This window comes from Octopus sinensis, linkage group LG17, assembly GCF_006345805.1.
Source record: "Octopus sinensis linkage group LG17, ASM634580v1, whole genome shotgun sequence".
Lineage (NCBI taxonomy): Eukaryota > Metazoa > Mollusca > Cephalopoda > Octopoda > Octopodidae > Octopus > Octopus sinensis.
Genome location: NC_043013.1, coordinates 32,507,358 through 32,523,654, shown reverse-complemented (window position 1 = coordinate 32,523,654; position 16,297 = coordinate 32,507,358). Strand labels below are relative to the sequence as shown.

Below are 16,297 nucleotides of genomic sequence, written 5' to 3'. Positions count from 1 at the left end.
TGGAAAACGCTTCAGGACCAATGCATTGCTTCAAATGGAGAATACTTTGAAAATGATAAAAGTGTAAACATGTAAAACTAAGTGATTAAAATGATATTACAAAATCCAGGTTATCTTTTGGGTACCCCCTTGTGTGTATATATATATATATATATATATATACACACACACATACACACATGCATGCACACACACACACTCACATGTATATACACATAAATATTTATATATATATATATATATGTATATATATATATATTTCATATATGTATATACATATACATACATTCAAACACACACACACATATATATGCACTTCAGTCATGTAATGACACACATGCTTTTTTAGACTCTTTTCTTTCTCTGGAACTTTCCTCTCTCCTCTTTCTGATGAAGAGCCATGCTCGAAATATTATACACCCACTCTTTTTTTCCCATCTTATATATCAAGCTAATACATTCCAGGTATATGACATTTTAACTTTTGTTGTTTTGTTATTTTTCATTTTTGATTTGCCTTATATATTGTCTTTGTTAACTTTATTGGCACCATCATCAACACCAACAGCAATAACCTCTTCTCCCATCATCATCATCATCATTATCGTTTAATGTCTGCTTTCCATACTGGTATGTGTTGGATGGTTTGACTGTGGACTGGCAATCCAGAAGGCTGCACCAGGCTCCAATCTGATCTGGCAAAGTTTCTACAGCTGGATGCTCTTCCTAATGCCAACCACTCTGAGAGTGCAGTGGGTGCTTTTCATGTGCCACTGGCATGAGGGTCAGTCAGGCAGTACTAGCATCACCCATGCTCGAATGGTGCTTTTTACATGTCACCTGCATGGGACTAGTCAGGCGGCACTGGTATCAACCATGCTTGAATGGTGCTTTTTATGTGCCACCAGCCGGAGACCAGTCAGGTGGCACTGGCATCAACCACCCTAGAATAGTGCTTTTATGTATCACCGGCAGGGAACCAGTCAGGTGGCACTGATATCAACCATGCTTGAATGGTACTTTTTATGTGCCACCAGCACGGGACCAGTCATGCGGTACTGGCACTGACCACGCTTAAATGGTGCTTTTTATATTCCACCACCATGGGTGCCAATCAGGCACTCAACTAATAAAACAAATAGAATAAAGAGTTTCATTATCCACTGTTTTCTCTTTCTCTTTGTTTTTTAATAAAGCAATACATAACTTGAAGGTGATTTGGCTGTTATTTCTAGCAAGATGAATGACTACATGGGAGCTCTATCATTGGTTTGCTCTTTTGTCAGTTGTTAGAACTGGTTGAGCAGTAAATTCATGTATTAGATTAATTTAGTTTGATTTTTGTACATTCTGAATTCGAATAATTCTGCAATCAATGTCATGTTTTGTTTCTCAGGAGTAGGGGTGGGGTGGGGTGGGTGGGAAGATCAATGGAACTGGTATCAATGGTGGTGTTGGGGATGGTTGATTTAATTGACTTTATCTTCTTCACATTTTAAGAAAATTTGCCATTCAATTTAATTCTGACAAATAAATCTATTATTTGTTTTTTTTTTTATTTTATTTCTTTCTCATTCTAGTTGTTCACCAAAGAACACTTTGAAGAATTGGTGGTCCATTTACTTGGCCATTTCCAATCAAAGGACAATGCCTCTGCTATATTCAGGCTGTTGAAAAAAATTCTCAATGCTAAATTCAACAAAGAACTGAGCGAGATTTACTTGAACCTAATCGACCACTTTTGGGAGAACATTTTCACAAAATTCAAAGGATGTTCCTCTGATGCTGAATGTAATTCAGAGTTTTTGAAGCTATGGAAATCATTGTTCAAAAAGCATAGTTTCATTTCTGATGTAAAACTGCAAACATGTGACACTGCTCGGACATTTTTGGAACATATCGATTCTATTATTGCCAAACTTGGTAACAATTCTGCCAGTGAAAAATGGGTTTTGAAAAGTACATTACAGCTCTTTAATAGAGCATTATCTTATAAAGAGGAACTAGCTGTACAGAAGCATATTCCGCATTTCTACTGGGTTACTTGTCAGCATTTATTGGCAGCCAACATTTTCAAAGACTGTCTCCACAGAATAGCAAACAGTAGCAGACATGCTGGTTTTGGAGGTTCAGAAGATGTAATTATTTTTCAACAAATTAATTCTGATATCCATGGAGATATTGCTCCCAGGTTCTGCACCCCCAGTGAGAATATTAACAAAGACACTTCTCACAAATGTAATGTCAATGATGATATCACAGCAGACATCTCTGATAAAGATGGTATCTCTAGTGAAGTCATAAGCAGTACAGCCGAACCTGTTATCACGAATGATATCAATGTGGGTGGTACTTGTGATATGTCTAGTGTCTCTTGCAGCAATATTAGTGTCAAAGCTGATGGTGAGGGTAACATCTCCTATACTATGAACGTAGACACTGCAGAGGTCAGAGTGGAATTTGAAGCCACGGATCAAAACACCACGACTGATAACAGACATGAAATAATTGTTGGTCCAAACACTATGGAGATAGACCAAGACACCTCACTTAATGGCAAAGATACCACATCTACTGGTCAAGACACCTCTGCAATCAGCAGTGACACAATAGCTTCCACATTACCCAATCTATCGCTGTTACGTAAGCTGATACTGCTACAGGTCAACACATATGTGATTGCTGTGAAATATTATGATGAAGTCTGTGAACAAGGTAGGTTTATTCGTCATTTTCTTTTTACTTGGTTCAGTCATTGGACTGTGGCCATGCTGGAGCACCATCTTGAAGGGTTTTAATCAAATTGACTCCAGTACTTAGATGTTTCTTTTTAAAACCTGGTACTTATTTTATTGTGGAGGTGTGTGGCTTAGTGTTTAGAGTGTCAGCATCATGATCGTAAGATTGTGGTTTCGATTCCTGGACCAAGTGATGTGTTGTGTTCCTGAGCAAAACACTTCATTTCACGTTGCTCCAGTCTGCTCAGCTGGCAAAAATGAGTAACGCTGCGATGGACTGGCGTCTCGTCCAGCTGAGAACACATACGCCATAGAAACTGGGCCCATGGGCCTGGCTAGGCTTTAAAAGGGCGCATTTATTTATATACTTATTTTATTGGTATCTTTTTTGCCAAACTGCTAAGGTATAGGGACATAAACAAACCAACACAGGTTGTCAAGTGGTGGTGGGGTACAAGCATAAACACACACACACACACACACACACATGTACACACATGTATACACACATATACACACACATACACACAAATATACTCACATACACACATACATACTACAGGCTTCAACACAGTTTCCGTCTACCAAATCCACTCACAAGGCATTGAGCAGCCTGGATCTATAGTAAAAAAATGTTTGCCCAAGGTGTGGAACCAAACCCAAAACCATGTGGTACTAAAGCAAGCTTCTTAACCATAGAGCTATGCCCAAGACTACAATCAAAATAATTTTATTTTCACAAAACCTGGTCTAATTTTGTTAAAGCCATTGTTTCTACTGCAACCCAACATTTTACATATTTCTTTGACTTCATCTCTTCTCTTCTATTTCAATTGTTCCAATATCACTTGATATCATTATTTAGCATTTTGTACCCCTGCCCTTCTTACTTCTGTTCCATATCTTCTTATTTTTGTATCAAGAAGAGTTGTTAAATCAGTAAATTCTTCTACATTTTGTCCTATTAAATCAATATCACTGGCAAAACAAAGATTACTGACTTCTCTACTCCTTATTTTATCATTTCCTTCACAAGACTTAAAGGTTTAGTGAAAAAAAAAAACAAAAAAAAACCCCAAAGAAACCCACGTCTGCCAACTGTTGTTTTAACCCTTAACCGTGAAATTAAATTTCATGGTTATTCCAATAATGATGTTAAATATCTACCCAAAAAGTACAATTGGTATTTTCTGCAAGCCACATTACATTATAATTAACTTGACGTATCTCAACAGAAAATAGTTTCAAACATTGACATTCCTCGATGAAAAATAGATTGGGATATAAAACTGCTTTATGCACTTAAGGATAATGAAAGTTTGAGTGAATGGGTATATGGGATTCCCACGGTAAAAGGATTCATTCGGTTAATTTGATGAATCTCCAGCCAAAACCAGGTATGTTTCAAGTTCAGATAATGGCTATAGGTGCAGGAGTGGCTGTGTGGTAAGTAGCTTGCTTACCACCCACATGCTACTGAGTGGCAACTTGGGCAAGTGTCTTCTTCTATAGCCTTGGGCCGTCCAAAGCCTTGTGAGTGGATTTGGTAGACGGAAACTGAAAGAAGCCCGTCATATATATGTGTATGTGTGTGTGTGTGTATGTTTGTGTGTCTGTGTTTGTCCCCCTACCATTGCTTGACAACTGATGTTGGTGTGTTTAGGTCCCTGTAACTTAGCAGTTCGGCAAAAGAGACCAATAGAATAAGTACTAGTCTTACAAAGGATAAGTCCTGGGGTTGATTTGTTCGACTAAAGGCGGTGCTCCTGCATGGCCACAGTCAAATGACAGAAACAAATAAAAGAATAAAAGAATATAATGTTATCATTGGTAAACTGAAGTTAAATCTTTCAGATAATAATTATTCAATGTTCCATGTCAAACATGGGACACTGAATTGGTAAATAAATTTTTTTTTAAGTCATTGAATGTCAGGTAAAGGTTTGGTTGCTGTTCCAAGAAATTTTCTAAGAATTTTAGCTTTACAGATGTGTTCTTCAATTTTTTTTTCAGTCTGGGAATCAAGCTGTGTTTATTAAGAACTGTTGCTGCTGTTACTTTAAATAAAACATACATCTTGGATAAGATTAGGCACAGGACTGGCTATGTGATTGAGAAGCTTGCTTTCCAACCATATGGTTTTAGGTTCAGTCCCACTGCACAGTACCTTGGGCATGTATCTCTTCTATATTCTTGGGTTGACCAAAGCCCTGTGCTGGTGATTTAGCAGGCAGAAACTGAAAGATTGATTTCCAAATTTCATTTACAAGACTGGTCCGTTTGATGCTATAAGACGAAGACAGGTGGTGTACAAAACAAACAAATGTATTAGTATAACACCTTAGGATTGAACATGAAAGCATAAAATTTTGAAATGAACTTCATAATTACACACAGGCATTCTCACCTCTCTATTTCAATTATTCTGTGTTTACACTCTCTAACCCAAGTGGTTTATCATATTGCAGCTTTCAGTTTCCTAATTATTTATGTTACTTGTTTAGCTCATTCTGAAGTGATTTCTACTTCCTGTTATATATTGAAAGCAACTCCCTTTGGTAAGTCTTTTAGCACATTACTATCCACTTATTTGTGTGAGCAAAGTTCATCACAGTACTGTCTCTATCAATCAATTACTTTATTTGTTCCATTAGAGAGCTGAGTATTGATAATCAACACTTGATATTTTGACACCAGTTCAAACCCTTAACTATTTGCTATGTTTCTCTTGAATTATTTTGCTTTAAGACTTTTTCTTTTCTTTTTTTTTTTCTGCATAGGCACAGGTGTGACTGTGTGGTAAGTAGCTTGCTTCTCAACCACATGGTTATGGGTTCAGTCCCACTATGTGGCATCTTTGGCAAGTGTCTTCTAATTTGATCAGCCTCAGGCTGATCAAAGCTTTGTGAGTGGATTTGGTAGACAGAAACCTGTCATGTGTGTATATATATATATATATATATATATATATATATATGTGTGTGTGTGTGTGTGTGTGTGTGTGTGTGTGTGTGTGTGTGTGTGTGTGTGTGTGTGTGTGTGTGTGTGCGTGCATGCGTGTGTGTGTGTATATCGCCATGATAGATCGTTAGCCACTACACACATTTTTTTCACTCCTTGTTTTTTCTGTGTCCCTTTCTGTAGAAGAGCATAGGCTTGAAACGTAAAAGATTTTTTCTATTCCTGAGCGTTATACTAATACATTTGTTTGTTTTGTACACCACCTGTCTTCGTCTTTTGTTTTTTTCGTAAACTCTCCCTATATATATATATATATATACACACATATATTAATTAAAGGACATACTGAGTATGTCTGCCTGCTGGAAATAACAGTCAAAACTGTTATTTAAACCACCGTAAAAATAACACTGATAATAACTACAGAATTCAACCGTATGTGAGCAAGTGGGTCAAGAAAATTATTCAACATACTTTTGGACTCACGTGGACTGGTTTCTGGACTGGCATTATTGCCTTACCTTCAGCACATGCTACCACGATGAAAAAAATCTGCCAATTCGTCACGTTGAAGTCTGTGATTCTCTGATTTGTTTTGCACCAAATCATAGCAGTCTCAGTGTGAAAAGAATTCCAATAAGGAGCAAATAATTCAAGAGTTAATATTTGTAAAGACATATTATCCTAGATAACAATAGAGTTAATAATAAGTAAATTGATAATAACAGATAATAACAGAATTAATAATATAGGTGATTTTTTGGGCCTGCGATCACCTATATTATTAATTCTGTTATTATCAATTTACTTATAATACCCTAGATAATAATAGAGTTAATAATGTCTTTGCAAATATTAACTCCAGAATTATTTGCTCCTTATTGATCGTGTACAGTTGAATTTTGTAGTTATTATCATGGTATTATCTACCTATGAGACATGACATTGTAGCTAGGACGCTCTATAATGAAATCTGTTGGAAGGATAATCCCGAGGACAAAGAAATAAGAAGCCACAGTATGGTAGAAGCCATAGCCACTCATAATGAAAAGGAATACTGGTGGAATGTACCAGTGAAAACCTCAATAAAATGTAAGAATAAGAGACCTGATATAATGATTTGGGATAGAGAAGAGAAACTGTGCACAGTTGTGGAAATTAGCTGTCCAGCAGATGTTAACATAAAGCTGAAGATCAGTGAAGAAGAGAACACCTATGCTGAACTATTGAGAAATCTGCAAGTTACTCTATTCAGATTACAAGTTCAGGTTTATACCTGTAATTATTGGGGCCCTGGCATATGTAACACACTGCCTAAATACCAATCTTGAGAAATTAGGCTTCTCAAAATCAGAAAGGAGAAAGCTAATTCGAAGACTACAAATCCAATCCATCACTGGAACTGTAAAAATCTGTAAAAATTTCCAGAAGTTTATCATTTAAATATATAAGAGCATATCTAGATATGCAACTATGTGCATGATAATACATGTATAAAACATTAAAATATGTACATACATACATACATGGTGGCTGCCCCCTCGTTATTGAGTATGGCCATTGCACGAAGTTTAATCAATGTTGTTATCGTGCAATGCCTGTGCAAGAAGATTTTTTTTTAAAGTGAGGAAAGGCTGTGCACTGAGTCAATCCCACTCACTAAGCAACAGCAGCCATAATCCGAAAAGAAGAACAAGTCAACATCATCGGTAACTACTGAACCGCAGGTTTTATGTCGGAGTTATCCCAGTTACCTGAGTTACCTTCTCCTAGAAGGATGCCCTAACAAAGGCTAGGAGTCCTTCACTCCCAATGGTTTAACCGCGCGATCAGGTATTCAGTCCGATTATTTCTATATCCCCGCACATGATACAACCTTAAGACATTTATTGGATGGCCGTTGACTCTCAAGAGTTCCTCCACCCTTTGACAGGTTTTGTTTTTCATCCCGCAGGGTGTCCAATAAACACCCTCCTCACCAAGCAAGCTTGGTGGGGTTGTCGGTTTAGTCGCTGACGACCCGACCATGCAACAGGTTGTACTGGGTTACATGTTACCAGTAGCACTCGAAAGTGACCTGACATGACATACATACATACATACATACATACATACATATGTACGGATGTACTTATGTACATACATACATACATGCATGCATGCATGCATACATACATGCTTGCATGCATGCATGCATCCATCCATCCATCCATCCATCCGTTGTGAGAAATTAGGCTTCTCAAAACCAGAAAAGATAAAGCCAATTCGAAGTCTAGAGATCCAGTCCATCACTGGAGCTGTAAAAAATCAGTAAAACTTTCCAGAAGTTTATCATTTAAATAAATATGAGTATGTCTAGATATGCAACTATATGCAGGAGAATACATACATAAAGCAAAACATCTAAGTGTGTTTATACACACTTATATAGACACATGCATGTACAAGCACACACACACACAAGATAAAGTTAATGTAGTTAGATAAATATTATGCCCATACTGGGAAAGTAAACAAATTTGAAATACAGCTCACTATACTGTTTATACACAGTTTGCTGGTTTCCCATCACAACTTAGTTTATAATTTTCTGAAAACGTTATTTTTCAATGAAATTTTGCAGAGATATGTTTTCACGGTGTGGGTTTATGATTATATTTGATAAAATTTAAGGAAAATATACTCTTTTCGTTGGGGTAATTTGCATCACTCTCCCTGCAAACCTGCTGTCTTGTTACCATTAATTTCTGTATCTTTAGAATTTTTAATGTTTTTTTTTTTTTTTTTCATTATATTATATTTTTTTCTTTCTCAGATTTCTATTTTTGAAATTTCAATATTGAGCAACATGTACTGTCAAAAATGTATTTCTGTAAAATGTCATTTAAAAATGTGTATTTTAAATAATTTTATGGAACTTTCTGTTTTTGGAATTTTATCACCATTTTCATAAACTATACCCTCTTGAATGTATATCTGTAAAATTTGATTTAATAAATATGAATTTTTCAGAGAGTTATGAGGAAACAAAATTTGAGGTGGGGACCAAATTGTAGTCATAACGAAGTTTCATTATTACATTTACAAATTATTTTGATATTTTTTCTGTTAAATAAAAAGTGCAAAGTCATTTGTAGTAATTTTTGAAGACATGAATATGCTAGTGTATATATATATGTATATATATATATATATATATATATATTATATATATATATATATATAGTTAATCCAAACAAGAAAGCACAAAAAAAACACAACAACGCGAGGACGAGGAGCAAATATAGTATTATTGGACGCTCAGGAAAGAAGGAAAGAAGGAGGGTTTAACGTTTCGAGCAGAGCTCTTCGTTGGAAACATAGGAGAAGGAAAGATCCAGAGAAGGGAAGACAGAGGAAAAAAAATTGCCAACGGTACACACAAGGTTACATTTATATATATATATATTATATATATATATATATATATATTATATATATATATATATATATATTTATGCATATATATTTTATTAGTTGTCCATAGATTGGAAAAACGAATAAAAAAAGCAATCATAGTGTAAGTAATAGAGCTGTTACATTTGCTCTTCAGTGTATGTCTGAAGAATCATCAACATTGCCTAGGTGCAATAGTCAGCATGAAACCAATGGTAACCATCTGAGCAGTTACATGCCATAATCAGTAATACTCTGCTTGCTGATACATACATACATACATACATACATACATATACTCTTTTACTTGTTTCAGTCATTTGACTGTGGTCATGCTGGAGCACAGCCTTTAGTCAAGCAAATCGACCCCAGGACTTATTCTTTGGAAGGCTAATACTTATTCTATCGGTCTCTTTTGGTGAACTGCTAAGTTACGGGGACGTAAATACACCAGCATCGGTTGTCAAGCAATGTTTGGGGGACAAACACAGACACACAAACATACACACACACACACACACACACACATACATATATACGACAGGCTTCTTTCAGTTTCCGCCTACCAAATCCACTCACAAGGCATTGGTTGGCCTGAGGCTATAGTAGAAGACACTTGCCCAAGTTGCCACACAGTGGGACTGAACCTGGAACCATGTGGTTGGTAAGCAAGCTACTTACCACACAGCCAATTCTGCGCCTACATATACATACATACATAAATATTCAAGGTGCAATGTGTAAATTGTTGCCATTTTATATTTTTAATTTCACACATGCTCATTGTTTATTTTTGATTTTGTCGACTATGCAGTACAGTAAGGTCAGTTAGGTACCGTCCCTGAGAAAAACAACACCATGATGCAATTCACTCTGCCAGAAATTTGGAAGCGACATGCTGTACTGCTTGGCATTCACACTAGAAGCTCCAATACGAACGTTTCAGAAGTTTTGGGGGTCAATCTGAGGACAGTGCTGAGGATTCAGAAAGAGTTAGATGAGTCTAATGGTGATTACGAAGTATGGTAGTTCAGAAAACTCACTCGGATCTTTCTGATAAGAAAAGAACTCCTGAATTTGTTGATGAGATCCAGGCCATGATTGACAATAATCCCTCCAAGTCAATCAGGTCCATCACCAGGGACAAGGGAGTGTCTGAGTTTCTTATCAGGCAGGTAGTGCATGAAGACATTTGGTATTCCTCATACAACATGACAGAAGGCTGCACCAGGCCCCTGTCTGATCTGGCAATGTTTCTACAGCTGGATGTCCTTCCTAACGTCAACCACTCCGTGAGTGTAGTGGGTGCTTGTTATGTGCCACCGGCTATATATATATATATACATATATATAAAGTGAGAGAGAGAGAGAGAGAGAGAGAGAGAGGAGAGAGAGAGAGAGAGAGAGAGAAAGTAAGAATAGACTCTGCTTCTTCCATGAAATCAGTGTTAGCCTGCATATCCACAGTTATGCTAGTCTTATTAGAAAGTAGATGTGCATGCTTGTGTGTGTGTGTCTGTCTGTGTGTATGTGTGTGCTCATGTGTGTGTGTGCTTGTGTATTTGTGTTTGTATGTGCGTGCGTGTGTCTGTGTGTGCGTTTGTGCATACATTCGTGTGTGTGTGTGTGTACATGCATATACAAATCATGATTTCCGAATTAAGCTGAGTATGATGAATTTATGAAAAAAAAAAAAAAACCAACAAAAATAAACACATAAACAAAACAAAGGAAAATGTAAATTATATTTCTGTACAAAGCATGTTTTTTACTTTTTTGTTGGCAAAGAATGTGTATTCTACCAAAACCATATTTGAAGTTGATGTACGCCATTTATTTGATTCTTAATATTTTGCTTCAAATATATTTGGTTATGTTTGTTTTTTTTTTTTATTCTTGTATCGTACTAGTGTGTCATTTTAGTACTTGTTCTGTTAAAAAGCTAAATTCAAATAAATGCATTAATAAATATAGAAATTACAAAAAAAAAAAAAAATGAAAATGAGAAACACAATTCTATCTGAAATGCTATTGTGATGCAGAATATTAAGCATTACTGTATTACTGACTACCTTCCTTCTTTCTTTCTTTCTTTCTTTCTTTCTTTCTTTATTTCTTTCTTTCTTTCTTTCTTTCTTTCTTTCTTTCTTTATTTCTTCCCACTTCCTTGCTTCCTTGCTTCCTTGCTTCCTTCCTTCCTTTCTTTCTTTCTTTCTTTCTTTCTTTCTTTCTTTCTTTCTTCTGTCCTTTGTTCTTTCCTTTTTCTTTTTTCTGTCCTTCCTTCCTTCCTTCTGTCTTTCCTTCCTTCCTTCTGTCTTTCTTTCTTTCCTTTCTTCTTTCCTTCCTTCCTTCCTTCCTTCTCCTTCCTTCCTTCCTTCCTTCTTTCTTCCTTTCTTCCTTCATCTCTCCCCCCTCCTTCTCACCTCTTCCTTCCTTATTTCTTTCTTTCTTTCCTTCCTCCCCCTCCCTCCCTCCCTCCCTCCCTTCCTTCTTTCCTTCTTTCTTTCTTCCTTCCTTCATCTCTCCCCCTCCTTCTCACCTCTCCTTCTTTCTTTCCTTCTTTCCTTCCTTCTTTCCTTCCTTCCATGAAAATTCGCATCGCATCTGCTGTAGATTGCAATGCTGCATATTTTAACATATTTTTCTATGTACACACACACACACACACACACACACACACACACACGCATGCACAATCTGTTTATTTAACATTAGTCGGAAGCCTTTTCATCGCGCCTCCTCGCTTGAAAGTGTCTCTGATTGAAGCGTTAGATTTTTTTCCCCCCTCTTCCACGTGCTCACAAACACACAGAAGTTCCCAAGCAACTGGTGTTGGTCTCAGTCTCAACGCTTGTATTATTTAGTAGAGTGAACAACAAAAGTACGGTGGCCTTGCCGTAGGGAGTGGCGAACCCAACGTAGAGAAAAGTTGAAAGGAGAGAAATTAATGAGACACAGCCGAGTTTTTACATGTTTGTATATATGTGTGTGTGTGTCACTGTGTATTGTGTATGCATGTGTGTGTATATATATATATATATATATATATATCTATGTATGTCTGTTTGTCTGTCTATTTGCACATGTATATCATGTGTTCATGTGACTGACCAGGTTATTGGTTATTGTTACACATCGCTGGTCACAATGCACTTTTGTATTGGTTTAGCCTTTGAATGACACCATCTTGCTGGCTAGGTGAGCAGGCCAACATTGCCCCCCCTGATGGAAATAGAAAGGGAGACTGCAGCAACATGAAATGAAGTGTTTTGCTCAAGAGCACAACGTGCCACTCAGTCTGTGGATTGAATCAATGATCTAGCGATTGTGATTGCAACAACCTAACCACTAGGCCATGTGCCTTCACATTTGCACACACACACATGTATATACATGCACATACACCCACATATATTTATGACAGGACACTGATGAGGTGAAATACATGATTGCATAATATCTCTCTTTGTTATGTAATTATTTCAGCATTTCGATGAAACATGTGTCTGTCCTGTAAAGATTTGAATATCACAACTTTTTTCTCCTTATTTTAATATTTTTTCAATATATGCATATATGACAGGACACTGATGAGGTGAAATACATGATTGCATAATATCTCTATTTGTTATGTAATTATTTCAGTATTTCGATGAAACATGTGTCTGTCCTGTAAAGATTTGAATATCACAACTGTTTTCTGCTTATTATAATATTTTTTCAATATATGCATCTATATATATATTTATATATGGTGGCGATCTATTGATCTTTAAAAGATCCAGATTAAATCTTTCCCTATGCACAAAATATCGAGCTCTCTTATTCTTAGCAATATGCCATAGGATGATTGGAAGTGGTAAATACTCAAGTTGTGGGCAATGTAGAGAGTGGATGTAATACCAGTAGTAATTGGTGTGCTTGGAAGTATCAGCACCCAACTACCAGCATGGCTCAAAACAATTGGTACAAATGTAAAGATAAATCATTGCTTGGAACTGCAAGAGTTCACCTTAGTCTGTTGGCTCCGGACAGCTGACTCTTACCACCATATCCAGCAACATAAACTGAGAGTTTTCATCACATAATGATAGTAAATAGTTTCAGTGATCATGATAAAATATGATGTATCAGATTCTAAATGACTTTTTCTAAGAAATAGTCTGTCAAAACAAAAAAAAAAAAACAACAAAAAAAAAACATTTAGAAACTGATACATCTCATTTTGTCATCATCAATCAAAACATTTATCATTATTATTATTATTATTAAGCTGGCAGAATCATTAAGACGCTGGGCAAAATACTTTAACGCATTTCACCCATGTTTATGGTCTGAGTTTAAATTCTGCGGAGGTTGATTTTGCCTTTCATCCTCTCACGGTTGATAAAATAAGTACCAGTTGAACACTAGGGGGTTGCTGCAAATTACTTACTCCCTCCCCAAAATTGCTGGCCTTGTTCTAAAATTTGAAATTATTATTATTATCATTATTATTATTATCATTATTATTAATATTATTATTATTATTATTATTATTATTATTATTATTAATATTATTATTGTTATTAATATTATTATTAATGTTATTATTATTATTATTATTATTATTATTATTATTATTATTATTAGATGAGCTGGCAGATTCGTTAACATACCAGGCGAAAAGCTTAATGGTATTTCGTCGGTCTTTGCATTCTGGGTTCAAATTCCAGTGTGGTCGACTTTGCCCTTCATCCTTTGTGTGTGTGTGTGTGGGGGGGGAATAAATTAAGTACCAGGGGAACACTGGGGTTGATGTCATTGACTAGTCCCCGCCCAACAAATTTCAGGCCTTGTGTTAATAGTAGAAAGGGTTATTATTATTATTACTACCTCCGCCTTAGTGAAGGCAGAAGTATTGTTTTCAGTCGTGTTTGTTTGTTTCTTTCTTTGTTTGTCCATGGACAAAATATCTCAGAACCGTTGGAAGGATTCAGATGAAACTTTCAGAGATGTTTTGGTCCTGTAACTGGCACAAACTGATAAGATATTGGGATCAATCAAGTACTGGACAAGGATTTTGCGTTATTTTTCCGTTTCTTTTACTTCATTTTTGAGAACAGTCAGGTTCATTTTTAGTATTCTTGTTTGTGAGAACAGTCGAGTTTATTTCAGATATTCTCATTCTAAAAATCATCTCTGGCTAATCATTGAGATGATGTTGGTGTTGCCTTGGCAGAGGTTTGCGCTCCCTGAGTGCTCTTGTTATTATTACTCTCTCTTTTTACTCTTTTACTTGTTTCAGTCATTTGACTGCGGCCATGCTGGAGCACCGCCTTTAGTCGAGCAACTCGATCCCGGGACTTATTCTTTGTAAGCTCAGTACTTATTCTATCGGTCTCTTTTGCCGAACCGCTAAGTGACGGGAACGTAAACACACCAGCATCGGTTGTCAAGCAATGCTAGGGGGACAAACACAGACACACAAACACATGCACACATACACACACACATATATATATATATATATACATATATACGACAGGCACCCATGCCAACCCCCTTTGCTTGTGAAGACATGTTGGGGCAAGCGAAATCGAAATCGAATTGAACCGTCTACCAAATCCACTCACAAGGCATTGGTCGGTCTGGGGCTATAGTAGAAGACACTTGCCCAAGATGCCACGCAGTGGGGCTGAACCCGGAACCATGTGGTTGGTTAGCAAGCTACTTACCACACAGCCACTCCTGCGCCTATATTATTAATATAAAAATTAAAAAGGGCTCAAGGACTTTATAATGAGAATAAGAGCACCTTTGACATAACTTCTTTTAATTCCTGAAAAGCTCTCTATAAGAAGTTGATAACTTCTGGTACTCAACTGAATGAGTTAACGATGGGGAAGAATGTTCAAAGGTGTAATGTTACATCATAACAAAACATGGGCATTCAGTGCAGGAGATTTGTGAAGGTTAGAAAGAAATTAGATGAGTACATTCCACCAGGTGTGAATAGTTATTATGCCTTGATTGGATAGAATATAAGTGAGCTGAATGAAAAGCTGGGTGTAAGAGCAATTAGTTATCGGATGCATGAGAAGAGACTACATTCATAAGCATATGAAGGATGATGGCAGTTAGTTGGAGAATTGCCAAGAGAAGTAAATGAAAGTTAATTAAGGAAGAAAAGACAAGTGGTAAAGATGGTCTCAGGTAAGCTAGATGTCAGACGAAAAAATGACATATGACTGTGATGAGTGATAACATGGTGTGCACTGAAGATGACTTGTTCAGTCTATGTAAGCATGGAAAAAGAGATGTTAAGATGATGTTGATGTATATGTGTATATGTGTGTGTGTACATTATATATTTATTTTCACTCCTTTATTTTCTCTCTTTAATTTCTCTCTTTAATTTCTCTCCTTGTTTCTTTCTGTGTTCCTTTCTGTGGAAGAGCATAGGCTCGAAACATTAAAGACTTTTTCACTTTCCGAGCATTATACTAATACATCTGTTTGTTGTCTACACCAACTGTCTTTGTCTTTTATTTTTTTGTGAATTCTCCCCCTATATATATATGTACATATATATTTTGTATACACACACACACATATATGTACATACACATCTAGCTTTATCTGTCTATATGCAAACACACACAAATATATATATATATATATATATATATAACGGGAAGCTTTATGAAAATAGACAAAAGACGAAGGCAGGTGGGAAACAAACAAACAATTGTATTAGTATGGCGCTCAGGAAATATAAATAAAACAAGTCTTTAACGTTTCGAGCCTACGCTCTTCAACAGAAAGATACACAGAGAGAAAAAAAACACAGAAAGAAGGAGAGAAAAAAAAATGCGTGCAGTAACTAACGAATCAACATGGCGATCTGATTTCGGCCATATATATATATATATACATGCATACACACACACACACATATACATATTTATATATATATATACACACACACACATATATATCTGTGTGTGTGTGTATGAGTGGGTGTGTGTGTGTTGTCTTGTTTACAAAGACATTCCATTGGTGAAAATGTCCCATCTCAATGTATATCTGAAACTACATTGTATTATATAACCTTTACTTAAGATGGTAAAGTTTGATTTTAGGTAGATTTTACTACTATTTCAAGCAATTCAAGTGACCAC

General features: G+C 36.2%; 1 protein-coding gene across 4 annotated transcripts in view; it reads left to right on the top strand.

The window, feature by feature from the left end:
• LOC115220903 overlaps positions 1-16,297 on the top strand; it is a 64,246-nt gene that overhangs the window by 40,773 nt on the left and 7,176 nt on the right. For 3 of the 4 annotated variants that reach the window (XM_029791103.2, XM_036510481.1, XM_036510480.1), the window contains one exon: positions 1,581-2,715. In XM_029791103.2, coding sequence (XP_029646963.1) covers positions 1,581-2,715 — 1,135 coding nt within the window. The remainder of the gene's footprint in view (positions 1-1,580; positions 2,716-16,297) is intronic. The other variant, XM_036510482.1, reaches the window with a different exon arrangement.